The sequence below is a fragment of the Gadus macrocephalus genome, chromosome 14, assembly GCF_031168955.1.
Source record: "Gadus macrocephalus chromosome 14, ASM3116895v1".
Lineage (NCBI taxonomy): Eukaryota > Metazoa > Chordata > Actinopteri > Gadiformes > Gadidae > Gadus > Gadus macrocephalus.
Window position 1 is genome coordinate 5,173,232 of NC_082395.1, and position 15,192 is coordinate 5,188,423.

The 15,192-nt window shown below is 44.9% G+C and overlaps 1 protein-coding gene across 1 annotated transcript in view; it reads right to left on the minus strand.

The window, feature by feature from the left end:
- Positions 1-15,192, minus strand: part of efl1 (elongation factor like GTPase 1) — a 69,727-nt gene that overhangs the window by 37,046 nt on the left and 17,489 nt on the right. Inside the window, exons 13-15 of the mRNA XM_060072165.1 lie at positions 9,793-9,900; positions 9,136-9,337; positions 7,797-7,932 (exon numbers count right to left, since the gene is read on the minus strand). Of these exons, the coding sequence (XP_059928148.1) occupies positions 7,797-7,932; positions 9,136-9,337; positions 9,793-9,900 (446 nt within the window). The remainder of the gene's footprint in view (positions 1-7,796; positions 7,933-9,135; positions 9,338-9,792; positions 9,901-15,192) is intronic.

The window sequence follows — 15,192 nt, forward strand, 5'->3', positions numbered from 1 at the left end:
CCCTTCCCCACTGTGTCTCCCTCCCTGCGTGCAGTGCAGTGAATGAAAGCATGTCTCAACCCAGCCAGGTGAAACCAGGTGAGCTACATCTATCACGTTTATCCTTGCTGCCGAGGCCAGCAAGTCCTGCGATCCAGGACAGCCCTTTGATGGATATCATCCTCCCATTTCCACAGGCACATCCCATGCATCTTATTGTATTGTTCCCTCCTGGCTTGATTTTCCATTGTACCGTTTACAGCAACATGTATGTTGTTATACATTTCATGATCCCCGATATGGATTTAAACCTGTGACCAACAAGGCTGCAGGGCGTCTGTAAAACAAAGCTCAGTGGCTGGGTCTGTTCCCTCGCTTCCTCCTTTGTTCCCTCTTGACTCATTTATCTGTCTGGAGCAGAGAGGAGAGAGGTAGTGGAGGTTGTGGAAGGTAAGAGGGGGGAGGTTCCCCTCTAGCGCCCTCTGTTGGAGCACAGGGGGAAGACGGCACTACACTGCACATGGCGTGGCTCAGCGGCTGAGACAAAGAAACAGCTTTCTGCCAAGCTGATGTTCAGTAGCAACGGTGGAAAGAGAGGGAACAGGGGGAGATAGGCGATGGGGAGATAAATAGGGGGGGGGGGGGGTGGGAGCAGAGGTTATTGGCTAGGATCCTCCCATACATCAGTTAGTAGTATAAAAGCATTATATGTGGATGATCCTACTTGCTCATTCGTATGCCTAGTGTACTGACATGCGTACCGATTCTATTCCGCATATGCAGTTTAAAGTCGTTAATACTCTGTGTATTTCCGTTCAGACCATTTGCACATGGGCTGTATGCCTGCCTGAGATACTGTAGCTTCCATTCTGTAGAGGTGAAACAAAGGCAGACAGTAGCAGCAGAATAATACGTGGGCTGAGATACAATCATTAGCATTGTGGTATACAGTGAGCAATTAGAAACAATTATTCTTTCCTTGACTCGGCTACAGAATACTTGAAAGGCGCCTCTAAATTAAATGTATTATTATTATTATTATTATTAGTAAACTGGGCTACTGGACTATTGAGCAAGCCTTAGGATGAAGAAAAGACTGCATTTCAGCATGACGATCTTACAGTCTTATGTGTCCCAATACTGGGACTTCTATCAACACACATTGTGTACTATAAATACATCGGCTTCTTGGACTCTGGAGCTTGTCCGTGGTTACCTGATGTGCTGGGCTGTTTTTTTTGTTTGCCTGCAGCTGCATCCCACACACAAACATCTCACGGGCGGCTCTCTGCTGGGTGTCTATCTAGGGCATGGGCTGGCCGGCTCCCCCACTCATCGCTCTTGGCTGACCCACCTATGTGCGGTCTGGATGATTTCTACTTGCTGTAAACTTTTTCCGAAGAAGAAAAACACAAAATGTCAAGATGCTGTGTCCGTTTTCACGGGGTAGACTCGATAATGAGACTTCGAGAGTGTGTTTGTGAGCGGGCAAACTGAATGAACCTAATTGGTTTGAGAAACAGTCACTACTTGAACTTTGGGAAGGAGATTCTAACTTATCCTTCTCTACTCACACTCAAGACTACTGCCTTATCAATGCAAGTTAACTCACAGCGGGTTTAGTCAAAACCAAAAGACTATGATGTCCGATGAAGAACTGGTAGAAACAGAAAACAGGATCACACAGGATATGAGAGAGAGATGGAGCAACAGACCAGAGAAAAAGCAGAATGAAGACAGAGGAATGCGGCGGAGAAGGGAGTATAAGCATGAAAGAGAGGGAGCAGGAGCAGAGAGGAAGGGAAGCTATGGAGCAGGGGGGGAGTGTGGATTTGAAGTGCACTGGTCAATATATCTCTGATGGGAGTGAAGGAGACTGATGAGATGAAGTGAGCTGTGAGACTTGGTGGGGGGGGGGGTGCTGTAAAACTGGGTCAAGGACGGTAGAGGAAGAGAGAGAGCGCATGAGTCTGAACTCGGTACGCAGTCAGGCAAGCACGCATCCATCCCTCCTCCTCCTCCCCGCCATTAACATGAACCAACCCACTGAAGAGACACACTTGTATACGTGCAAATGACGTAAGCTTACTTTTACTTACGTACTTGTTTTTGCATTGCAATGTGCTTTCTTTTGTTAGTTTGGATTGACTTTTGTCAGCATTAACAGTCAGGAAATTCACATGTGGATGTCTGTCTGTCTGTCTGTCTGTCTGTCTGTCTGTGTGTGTGTGTGTGTATGCATACACACACAACTCCCCTTGTAACAGCAATGCTCCAAAAATGTGTACATTTACATGAAGTCCCACTACAATTCCCAGACAAAGGCTTATCTCTGTTATCTCTGACAAGGAGGAAATGCGGTGTTGGTTTAACCAGACCACAGTGGAAGAAGACCCACTAAATATCCCAGTTAAGGCCCCCCCCGCCCCGGTTACAGGAGCCCACTGCCACCCCAGAGAAACAAACGTGATGAGCTACTTACTCCCTTGTTTGGGTGAAGTACTTCATGCTCCCTATTCTGTTCCATCTTGTGTATTCAGATGGGTTGGAGTACGGCCATTCTGGTCATATCAAGAAGGACGGTACAAAAGGGATTTCAAATGATAGACTAAACCAAATAATCAGATCTTAGTTACCACAGACATAAACCCAAAAACTACATGATACCCAAAAACAGCCGCAGCCGAGAAGACCCCAAATCTCTACACTGCATTCCCAAATTGATTACTGTATACGATATACATCTAGAGAATATTAATGATATATACAATATATATATATATATATATATACATTTACATATATATCTATAATTATTTTCAGTAGGTTCTGCTACAGGAAATCTGGCACAATGCAAAAGAAAACCCCAAATGCAAAACTGATGTTTTCTTGGAACTCGATCATTGTTGAATCAGCATTATCCATTTTATTTCTTCTTCTTTTTTTTATATAGACTTTCCAACCCAACTGCACTCCCTTCCTTCCCCCTTCTCAGAAGGCGGCTTGGACAAGCCCTGGGCTTGTGGCTGTGTCTCTCCGGGCAGCTGCTTCGCATTAAAGCTCCTGATGATGGGAGTTTGATGTTGCCCACGTCTTAAAACCCCAATGACAAACTATTGGCCCCTGCTAAGCACACCATCAAATCTGGCCGCACGCTGCTCCGTTCTACCTCTCCACTCCAATCACAGATAAATCCCAACGCCGTTACTGGGCAAGGCATATGGTACCAATTCTGAGTTCTCCCTCAAGATAACAACAATGGACTTTTGTTTGGCGGATGGCGGGACGTAGCCCCACACAGACCAGTACGGTGTAAAGACGAGGCTGCTTACCAGAAGTACGCCTTATCTTGAATCCTGAGTGTTCAGAGGGAGCGGGGAGAAGCCAGCTCCCGGGGTACGTAAGGGGGTACATGTTTGGGGGCATCTTATCTTCAGATTTAAATGTGTGAGTGCTATTTCTTCGTGGGACCGGCTTCTGCATTCACTTAGGGGGTTTTACATCCCTGGGTCGACAGCGGCGAGGGCTAGAGGGGAACCACAGACACCGGGAAGGGAGGGGGGCTTAATGGTTGGGCTTAAGGGTTAATATACACACGGCTTGCAGGGGCGAGCGACTGCATCGAGACACAGCACTTTCACAGGAATAAAGCTGGCAATGATTCATCATGTCCAAAATCAAATGACTAATCTTGCCATCAGTGTACTCTGGGACAGTGAGCTGTGTACTGTAAGCCCTGGGGGGTGGACGGATAGAGTGGTGACCTCAGTATTATTACATTTTGTTTGGGTATGAGTGACTCACTCTGGAGTGGTGTGATGTCAACAGAACAAAAGTCTAGTCTAGGTAGGGAGGGAGGGAGGGAGGGAGGGAGGGAGGGAGGGAGGGAGGGAGTAAGACAGACAGACAGACAGACAGACAGGCTAGATTGGAGCGTTCAATGTGCAGGGTTACTGTAATGAAAGTGAACTCGGCGGCCAAGGAAATAAAATAGATATAAACAGCACTGCTGTTTACACAGTCTAGTCTGAGTTAGGAGGCCTAGCGGTGAGGGTGTGTGGATCCCAGGTTGATGCTGCCTTCCAGCATCAATGTACGCAATGCACCTGTAGGCATCCTTAAGCAAGGATGCCTAGGATGCCTTTCATTGATAAAAAATAGATTAATACGTTAGTTAAAAGCATTTGCTGAAGGACAGAATAGTAGTTGGGAAAAAGTGATAGTAATTATCCAGTTCTCTGGAATGTATACCAGAAACTGTAGTCATGCTCCCTGCTTTACAATGTATGGGTCCCAGTGCTTGCTTTCTCACCCAGTGGAATCGGTGTTCTAGGAGGAGGCCTTAAGCTCCCAGGCTTCTAGATGAACAAATGATATCTGTTCGTCTGTAATGGCTGTGGGCAAGGCCATACAGCGCTCAACTTCTGTGGTTGAGCGGGGTGTAAATGGGTATGTGTGGGAAAAAAAATACACAGACATGGAAATCTGGAAACGGTCCGTGGAGCTGTGTGATTGATCAGCACCACAAGGGGACTGGATGGAGAGCAGTTGTCAATGTTTAGTTATCCTAATATTGTGATATGGCTTCGGTATCGTCTCCTGCTTGTTTTACAGGTTTAAAACATACAATCTAATCTAATCTAATTAGACTGCCTGGCTGGATGCCTATACTTGCATGGCTTGCACCACATCCACGAAAGACTGATTAGTGACAGAGATGAGTGAAGATAAGATAAAATAATAATACCATACGTTTATTATCATAGTTTCTAAAAGGCAGCAGCCAACACATCAGCACCGTTCCTCAGACGTGGAGGATGACCCTGTTATATTTCTGTAAAAATACCCCCCTCTCCCCCAGATCGATCCCTGACTCACAACCAAGAACAATTCTCACTGAAACATCGGGAAAAAATACAAAAAAGACAATGAGTTAATGTCATGGCCGTGTGTTGAAAGCTCATCTTCAGGTTACAATGTAACACAACCCAGCATAGAGGAAGCTGCTTTGTAAGACCGGACAAACCACACGCAAGCACACATGCTCGCACACGCACACACACACACACACACACACACACACACACACACACACATTCGCACACAGACACATGTTCAAGGCGAACGGAAGGGCCTATTTCTTCTTGGCAGTATTGTTGGAGGCACCATGATACGGGAGGTCATCGTTTCCAGCGGTTGGCAGGAAAGGGGGGGGGGGGGGGGGGGGAACAATAGATACAGCAGCTGCTCTCCGTGTGTGTGTGTGTGTGTGTGTGTGTGTGTGTGTGTGTGTGTGTGTGTGTGTGCCTCTGAGGAGGGTCTCCCTTCCCGGTTGCCCATCAACGCCCTGTGCGTCTGTCTTCGTAAAACGAGTTGAGTGCCAGTGCGAGGCTCTCCGTCACGTGGGCAGTGTTCCTAGCGCCATTGTGCGGTTCGCCAGAATAAGTGAACTGCACCCTCCCCACTGCGGGCAGCATCAAACACAGGCCCCCACATGCATGGATACGTGGGTAAGAGGGGGAAGCGTTTGCAGTTGTGTCTATGGTGCTCCGGTGTGTCGCTGCTTCTTGCTCTCCAATTACCTGCTCCAGCCGTTGGATAATAATGGGGGGTGTAATCAGGGCCAAGCCTGCTGGGGTTTATCCAATGGTGCTCTGCTGGCAACTTCCTCTACCACTCTCTCTCTCTCTCTCTCTCTCTCTAACTCTCACTCTGTGGCTCTCACTCCATCTCTCCCCGCATTCAGTCTAACAGGAACGGAATGATGGCTCCCACATGGCGGGCAGAGATAGAGAGTAAGGGAGAAAGGGAGAGAGTTTCAGAGAGAGAGAGAGAGAGAGAGAGTGAGAGAGAGAGTGTTACAGAGAGAGAGAGAGCAAGGGAGAGAGTTACAGAGAGCGAGTGAGACGGATTTTGAGAGAGAGATGAATAGATTAACAAAGAGTTGGAGAGAGACCAAGAGGGACAGAGACAAAGAGAGACAGAGACAGACAGACCGACCGACAGACAGACAGAGAGACAGAGAGACAGAGAGACAGAGATTAATATATAACCAGGGAGAGTTTGAGAGAGACTTAGAAAGAGGGAGAGAATAAGAGGGAAAGAGCGAGGAGAAGAGAGTGTGTGTGGGGTCGGAGTCACTTCCTCCCACTGCTGAGGCTTTGTTCTACATTTTACTTAGTCATCACAAGGCCTTTTTTTTTTTTTTCACAACGGGAGAAAGGTGGAGAAGACATGAGCATCATTAAGACGCAAAGAAGGGAAAGAAAAAAAAGGCGCAGAAGAAGCACGATGCGGTGCTACACACATTCACTGCCTCGTTGCAACGGTAATTGTTACACCGCCTGGGAAGCTTGCTTGTCAACCCAGGTAGGTCGTTTTCGCTTCATTGATGCCTAACAGCCACTTGCCAAAATCCATTTACAGCCAACTCCAGAGCTGCAGCTCCCCACTGAATAATGGAAGTGGAGGTATTAGCGATGGTCACTCCAGGGCCAGCTGCTGATAATTGACAATTGCCCTCTCTTGTTGTGTCCACCCTGCAACACACACCCAGCCTTCACATTCTCCCGGGGGGGCCCAGCTCCGCTGAGTGCTCGCTACACGCCGTCGTCCTAATGCATGTTGCCTTCATAATTTATGATAGCGTCCGAGAGACAGTCTATCCCCTGAGGAGACCGTGCCCAAGGTCTGACGGGCCCCGTATCCACGCTGCTGAAGCCACGGAGCCCGCCACGTCCCTGGCTGAACCGGAGTATCCGCTTCCAGTGTAAAGAATTGACAGCCCCCTCTGCCCGGAGCTGTGCTGAGGCTGCGGAGGGCTGGAGGGAGGGAGGGAGGGAGGGAGGGAGGGAGGGAGGGAGGGAGGGAGGGAGGGAGGGAGGGCAGGGCAGGGCGGGGCAGGTGACTCATTGAGGAGAACTGCACATCACAGAGATTTCATTTTTTTCCTTTTTATATCTTGGCCGAACAGCCTCAGAGCTAGGGCCTGAGCTTGAGGAGGGAGTACAAGAGGTGTTTAATTAGATCCGGCCGTGAGCTCAGCTTTCGGCCGGCGAAGCGCGAGGACGAGGAAAGAAGACGTGTAATGCTGATGGTAAATGATTCTGTTAGAACTCTGAAGAGCTCTCCCCCTCATCGCCTCATCTCTCCCCCCACCCACCAGCCAACAGAAGACCCGACAGAAGTCTGCCAGGGCCCTTCAGCCATATTCACGCTACCCCACACTCATATAACCGAGCGAGAGAGAATCAGAAAGTGAGGAGAGAGGAGTCATATCTCTTTTGTCGGAGGTACGTATTATCTACTCATATCTGGCTGCATCGTTTTTTAGCAGCGGATGCGAGAATGATCCCATCATGGTGAAAGTCAAAAAACGGATTACAGAGTTTTGGAGAGTCATGTGCATGAGTGGACAGGGAGAGAAGCAACACACAAAGGCGGATCTAAAAGTCTTCAAATTGCAAGGGACAGTGTGCTGGCACTACCTGAATAGAGAACAACACTTTACGTATCCTACCCACATCTGGTAGCCGCAAAGTCCAAAATGAAATGAATAGAAGACCACGCAAATAATTGAACATCATGAATCGGTTCTGGGATCAAAAAAAGGGAGTGACAGCTTTATCGTCCCCACGGTCATGGTTTGAATTTGCACTCCACATCCCATTCAAGCTTGCAGGGCGTTTTAGTAGCACATGGGTGAAATCATTGAGGACTGACAACCAGAGAGAAGGACCATCTGACTGCATCTTCACCGGGGGATAAGGACACGCCAGGGTTGGTCGGGGCACACCGGGTGGGCCGATGGTACTCACCCAGGACGTTTCCAGAGGGCACCTCGTCCAGCTCCTCCAGTTCCCGGCCCATGAGCAGGTAGAGGCTGTCCAAGGTGCAGCAGGTGAGGTGGGGCACCTCCGGCACCGAGTCTGAGGCCATGCAGCCCTCTGGCAGCTGGCAGGGGAGGGAAATACAGAAAAACGGGGGGAGAGGAGAGAGAAAAAGAGAGAAAGAGAGAAAAGAGACAGAGAGACAGAGAGACAGAGAGAAAGAGAGAGAGAGAAAGAAAGACAGAGAAAAGAGACAGAGAGAGAGATAATCATGATTAGTATTAACAATGGTGATTGCATGTTAAAGAGTGGGAATAGACAATAGATCATAACTGAGACACTTTACGAAATAAAAATAGCATTGAAAGCACACTTGCTAGATCCAATCCACTTAGTTTTATGGAAATCATTCTCGCTTCATTCGTCAAGAGAAAGAGATGGAAGACAATAGTGAAGGATATTGAGGATGCTAGAGAAAGAAATTTAAGGCAATAGAGAAAAAGATGGAAGCCAAGAGGGAGAAAATAAAAAGAAAAAAAACACTTGTCTAGTCACATTTAGGCCTACACCTACATTACACATCATACGACTCATGAAAACCTGAGCAAAAAAAAAGATACTACGCAACATACTGAAACATGATCAAACATCACATCATGAGCTACGCTACAGCACAGAGATCTACATACACACTGTGATAAATTCCCACAGACACCAAGTTTTCTGCAAGAGAAAAAGCTTTGAATAGAATCTGTTCCCGCTACGATACACTTAATTGCCTTTCTAAGAAGAATCGCTAATTAAGCGAAAAAATGGGCTCGTACCACATAGATTCTTAAAATAGTGGTAATAATGATAGGATGGGGAAAACCTTGAGGAAAACAGTAGTTCAAGCTTTCGAAGCACAGTGAGTAGGAAAGTCAATATAACGTCTGCAGATGATGTCCTGCATGTATTTGGCTCACTGACTTGTATTAGTTCCTACTTTGCAAGCGTTTATCGGTCCATTACCAGAAAGAATCGTTACACCATTTTCTTTTTAAAACAGACTAGGAAAGTCTGTCAAGCACATATCTTCAATTGAATACAAGGGTGTCAATGTGATCAATATCAATCAACACGTTTCCTCTACGTCAAACATGGGGGGTGGACGTTAAACGACGGCGTTAAACAATTTGTAAAAAATATACCAGATACATATTTGTCAATGTTTTGTAAAGGACTCAACACAGTACAGTGTGAACAGTGTGTGTGAGTAAGTGCGTGAGTGAGTCAGTCACTTCTGGGAGCTGCGATGTGAGTGTGTGTGCGACGGTTTGAGTATTACCATGTTCAGACCCTGCGCAGGGTCGTACTTGGGACCCAGAATGAAGACCCTCTGGCCCCTCCGGACCACCCCGCTGTAGACCCTGGCGAAGGCCACAAACGTGTCCTTGGCCACCTCCTCCACCTCGGGCTCCTTCACTGCCGCCAGGCTCTCCATCTGGATCGGGTCGCCCTCTCCTCCTGCAGGCAGAGACACAACATGACTGTGGATGCCTCTGTCGGCACGCAGGCCGTGCATGTTAGATTGCTCTCACAGCAAAAGGTTGAGAACCAGCTAAAGGTTAAATATCTATCAAAGAGGTTGATACGTGGGAGCACATCTGCTTTTATCATGGGAGCACGGTCAGCATTGAAATATAATTGGGTCTCTTTCTTTTTTCCTTTGATTCTATTTAGACCATTAGATCCTCACATCACACACAAACACCAATTATTTATCTGGCCAACATACCATGTAGAGTATCCTTTAGACGGCAACAGACGCAAAAAGCACTACAGGGTTCATAGCATCATAGCCAGACTAAATATATATATATCAATATAATTTATTATTCATAATGTATGACGTTCTAATGATGGAGATTTGTGTCAACTAGTGATTTACTTGCCTGGTATTTTGGTAACTGCTGGTTGGGTTGATTGTGTGTCGCTTGACGACTGGGCAGGGCCAGCAGAGCTCTGTGCCTGCTGATTGGCTGCCATCCTGTCGGCGTGTCTCTGCCGAGCCTGTTCCCTGCGCTCTGCGAGCTCTTCGTGGGTCAAGGGCCTGGGGTTAAACACAAATACAGACATGATATACTGTAAATACACAGACAAAGACACACACACATCGTTAATGTGTTGTTTTCAGCAAAAAAAAACAATTGTAGATTATAAAAAATATAAATCAATAATTGAAACGCACACTGATGTTAACCAACATGATCTTAAAAAGGTACCTATTTACATGCATTTTTGTTTCATTCCATTATTATTAAAGATTTCTATCTGCTGTGATAGAAGTGTGTATTTAACGCTCAATTAACTAATTACATTCAGCATCGCTGTTCATTTCTTGGTCAATGGAGATGAACAGTATGAGCATTCAGAGTCAGAAGCATTCAAACCTCTAGTATGAAAGCAAGGTCTTCCCTACAAAAGGTATCCCTCTTTCTCTCGCTCTCTATCTCTCTCATACAACATGGACTCCTCTAACCGGGGCGAGAGATGGTTCTACGTGACTATTTCTGCTTAGAAACACACCTCTTAGGGGCGGTGCTGGAAAAACAGAACGAAAGCAATTATCACTTAATTACGTTGGGAAACGTGCCGCGTCTTCTTGGGGAGCGGTGCACCGCTCAGAAGGGAAAACCACAGCGGCTATAGCAACACAGCTGGTCACAATAGCACAGATTGACAGCAGAAGGTTTAACCCAGCGATGACAAAACCACGTTCATAAAAGAAGAAAAAAATATATAACAATGAAAGACCCTGTAATTTCATCTTGACAACAGCGGCAGAGGTCATGCTGAAGCGAACGGCTGTGGTGTTTAGCAAGGAGTGCAGCAACCGCCTCTGAATACAGGGATGTGTGGGGACCGCTGAAACACTGTGGCCCAACTGAAAACCAAAAAAACAGCGATACACGCCGTGCCTCCGGGGGTCCTCACAATTAGAGGAGAAAGAAAACAACAGAAACGGGGAAAATGCTTTAGTGGAGAAAGGCAGGCTTTTTGCATATGCTCAACACTTTGTTCTCTTCACCCCCCCTGTCACGGCCCAGGCATCGGTGCCACATGCTTTTGCAAACAGGCCACAGCTCATTTCCAGTGTGTGACTGCATTCTGTGTTTATCGGTGTAATGTGTAGGTGTGTGTGCATTTTGTGTTTGTTTGTGTGATGTGTATAGTAGGTGTCTGTCTGTCTGTCTGTCTGTGTGTGTGTATGTGTACCCATTCGTGTGTGTGCATGGACGCATGTGTGTGTGCGATCATCTCTGCGAGGTCAAATAAGTCACTTATTGGTTAATAATGGGAGCAGTGTGGAGACTGTGCCCTCACCACTTTGTGGTAAATTAGGTAATGGCTTCCAAACATCTGAGCAGGACGTTCAAAACCACAAGCAGATCGTTAAGAGAAACGGATGATTGGAAACGGAGAAGGGAGAGGGAGGAGAAAAAAGCTGCACAGCATTACGGTCATTTTCACCATCAGAGGTCTTTCATCGCTGATACTTTCCGCCAGACTTGGGGTGCATAGAAACGTCCCCCGTACTGAGTGCTGGTTATGGATCTTTTAAAATGCCCCATGGTGAGGTTTCCATGGCTTTGATTTCTTTAGCCGTTTTCTTTAGTTTAGCTTCCACCGCATCATTGGGTGAAATACCCACATAACAATACCAGGTATTTTACCTTGTCTTAGATTTCTTAAGATTTCCTTTTTCCTTTGATGCAAATGTAAAAAGTTGAAATGTGTTGTAGATGTGTGGACGTTGTTTATCAGTGATTTACAAACATCTCGGCTTATGACTAAACACAGCAAGCAGCAGGGCCAGGGAGGCTGTTTATTTGGGTCGGCAGGCTTCCACTTGACGTCAGCTCTGCTATATCCAGAACGCCAGATGAGGAGTTGGTGGTCAAGCAACCTCTTCAGCAGCAGGCTGGGTAACTATTAGAAAATGGAAGTCGATTTTGGAAATCCAAAAGGACAGACTACTGTCCAAAGCGGAGGGTTGAAAAATCATTTTAACTCACTCAGAATAGTCATTGACTGGAGCGGAAATGAAACATGCCTGGGTGCCGTAATGTCCAAAATGCTTTAGTAGAATATTAGGAAACTGCTATTTTCTTTTCTATCTCGTCTTTTGGCAAATTATTTTATACAAAGCAAGAGTAAATTGAGGTAAAGGTCATTAAAAAGTCACGGGTAAGGCATCAAACGAGTAACTATATCTTTAAACTGTCTTCTGACCATCACAGCAGTTTTTGAACTTACCCATACATAAGCCCTCTTTACATCAGTTAAATATTTACAACAATATTTCTACAACCTTTTTCAAACTTTGATTCTATTAAGATAAAGGAAAAATATCTGTTTCCCAAAAGGAACAATACACACAGAAATACCCCAGCTTGTTATGCACACACACCAAAAGGTTTGGGATGTGCACCACATCCATGGTTTTCACAATCTCAGAGAATAGGTGGAGACAAAACAACATTGGTGGCCAGGTTGACATTGCTTTGGATAATACTATAAATCATGTTTTATAATAGAAATGCAAGGTCTAGGACGCCTTTTCGCATTATATTAGTTGACGACTGGTGTATTCGGTGCCAAGGATGTGACTTGACATTGATTCTGCGAGGGATTAGGTTTGGACGACAAAGAATCTCTCGTCAATCGAAAGAAGCATGCACCACCTCTGGAGGTGGTTTTGACAACGGTTGTCTTCATCTATCGTGCAACCGTGGCTGCCTGTTTAGACAAACAAAACATCTCTTTGGAATGCAGACTCACATCCGTTTTTAAATTTGCGATTTGTTGGGAGATTCAAAGCGCTTTAATAAACCAGTAATCGCTATCTTTGATCATACAGTACACATTTGACCTTGCCACACACTAAGTAATTATATTCCTCTATCCTTTTTAAAGTTTGTATTGCATTCAGATTTTGAAATGATGTCTGATGCACAAGTTAACGTATTCTCCAATACATTATCTGTCAAAACATGAAATATGGAGAAGGATTAATCCTTCTAACTTTTAACTATACATTTTTCGTCTTGTAAATTGGAAATTTGAATGAATGTGCAATGAGTTGCACACATGCATACATATTTACGAATCCAAGTTTAACATTTGGCACAAATACATTTTCCGATGTTATGACACATTTATTGCAATGAGACTATTATTATGATTATAATCAAAAATTGGCATGCGAAGAGTTGAATCTTCATTTGTGGACCAAGCGACACTCGTTCATTCATTGATGCAGCTTTGCAACAATCTATATTTCATTTGGTAATTTGAGACAAATGTCAGTTCTTTGGATGTCTGATTGACACACTTGTAGCTACCGGTCAATGTGTATATTATAAGGTTTCCTCCTCTGTGGTGGAGAGGAGCAACTCAACTCGGCTCTTACAGAACTATCCCTCTGATAGTCTGCCCTTGCCCGAAGATAAATAAATTCAACTAAAAAATAAACTAGCAACTTGCCTATTGTTTGGGACTGAAATACTGCAAATAATTCTTATGGACAGGTTGTTTTGTGCAAAATGTAACCTTGAAATCATAAATATGTATGCATTTGTATACATCATTGCACATTCATTCGAATATAAATTAACATGACACAAGTGAACTTTGACAAGACCCAAGTTGACACCTATTAGTAACAATAATTATGAGACAAATCTCTCTTCCTATGAATAGTAGTGTAATATAGTGTTATTCATCGAATGAGCAACTCCTCCATTTACATATGGCCTTATCCCATCCATGAACACAAGCCCTGGTGGATAGTCCTTTGTTGATCTATGCATAGATGAAGCTGGCTGCTCTTTGAAATTATTATACCCCCTAATGATTCCACCACACCGTTAATGAAAACACCTAACACCACCAGCCAGTCGGACAGGACAATAAAACACCAGGCAAACAAATGCTATTATGCCTGTGTGTGTGTGTGTGTGTGTGTGTGTGTGTGTGTGTGTGTGTGTGTGTGTGTGTGTGTGTGTGTGTGTGTGTATCGGTGTGTGTGTGTGTGTGAGTGTGTCGGTGTGTGTCGGTGTGTGTGTGTGTGTGTGTGTGTGTGTGTGTCGGTGTGTGTGTGTGTGTGTGTGTGTGTGTGTGTGTGTGTGTGTGTGTGTGTGTGTGTGTGTGTGTGTGTGTGTGTGTGTGTGTGTGTGTGTGTGTGTCGGTGTGTGTGGGTGTGTGTGGGTGTCGGTGTGTTTGCATGGGGAGAGGGAGGCTCAGCTGTCATTTCTCCCACCTTGGACTGGCCTTAGAACTACTTTGCAGTGCCAAACTGATGATGGCTGCCATGACAACGGCCCCAAGATGAGTGCCCTGCAGCGATGTGCAAGTGTGTGTGTCCCCACAGCGCCATTCATTCATTCATTCATTCATTCATTCATTCATTCATTCATTCATTCATTCATTCATTCATTCATTCATTCATTCATTCATTCAAAGAAAGATGACAATTACAAAGCCTACTGGCCGGTCAGCCAGAATGTGCCACATCAGAAGGAAAATATAGAGTGTCATTGTTATATTTCTATATTATCTATATTTGTAACGCACTAAAAGTAATTTTGTAAGTCATTTGGGGCAATGACTTGGTTTGTTGATACATGCATAAGAAACCGCCGAAAAAATGAATTGCAATCCATCCATCGTGAGCCTTTGCATCCAACTTGTCCTAACATTAGTGGAAAAGGGGAGGCATGCCGTCATAGAATCGTAAACAGTAAAGACTTCCATGGATTATTCTGATGACATTAAGTGTTCTACAATACAGTTCGTGCACAATCAATCTCATAACGACATACACATGGGAAACTTTTGCTCAGCGTTATTTAAGATAGTTATGGTTAGAATTTGCACAGAAGAATCAGTTCAATTGCATTTCAGTCCATGCTTAATGAACACCTTTAAAAGAGAGCGGATGTTTCAGCAGTTTTAAAAGATGAAACATTGGACTTCATTCCACATTTTATTTTAATTGCTGAATGCCATCAGTGCATTAAAATGACTACTCACTTAATAACACTTAGTAGTAATGATAATGAGAAAAATCTCTCCCCATATGAATAGTGCGATCAGACTTGCTTTCCATATTAATTAAATAGTGCTATTTCCAAGATCACAAACATGTACAAAGCTAATGAACCTACGTCTTCAATACGCAACTCTTTGTCTATCATGCACTTTCTATCATGCACCCTCTTATGTCTGTATAATATGCCTGTTCATGTGTCCTCTACTATGCCTGCTTGCTTTAGGAATTGCCCCTGGAGTATAAATAACGTTTTTCTTCATCTAATTTAATTTGAATAGCGGTTCCAGG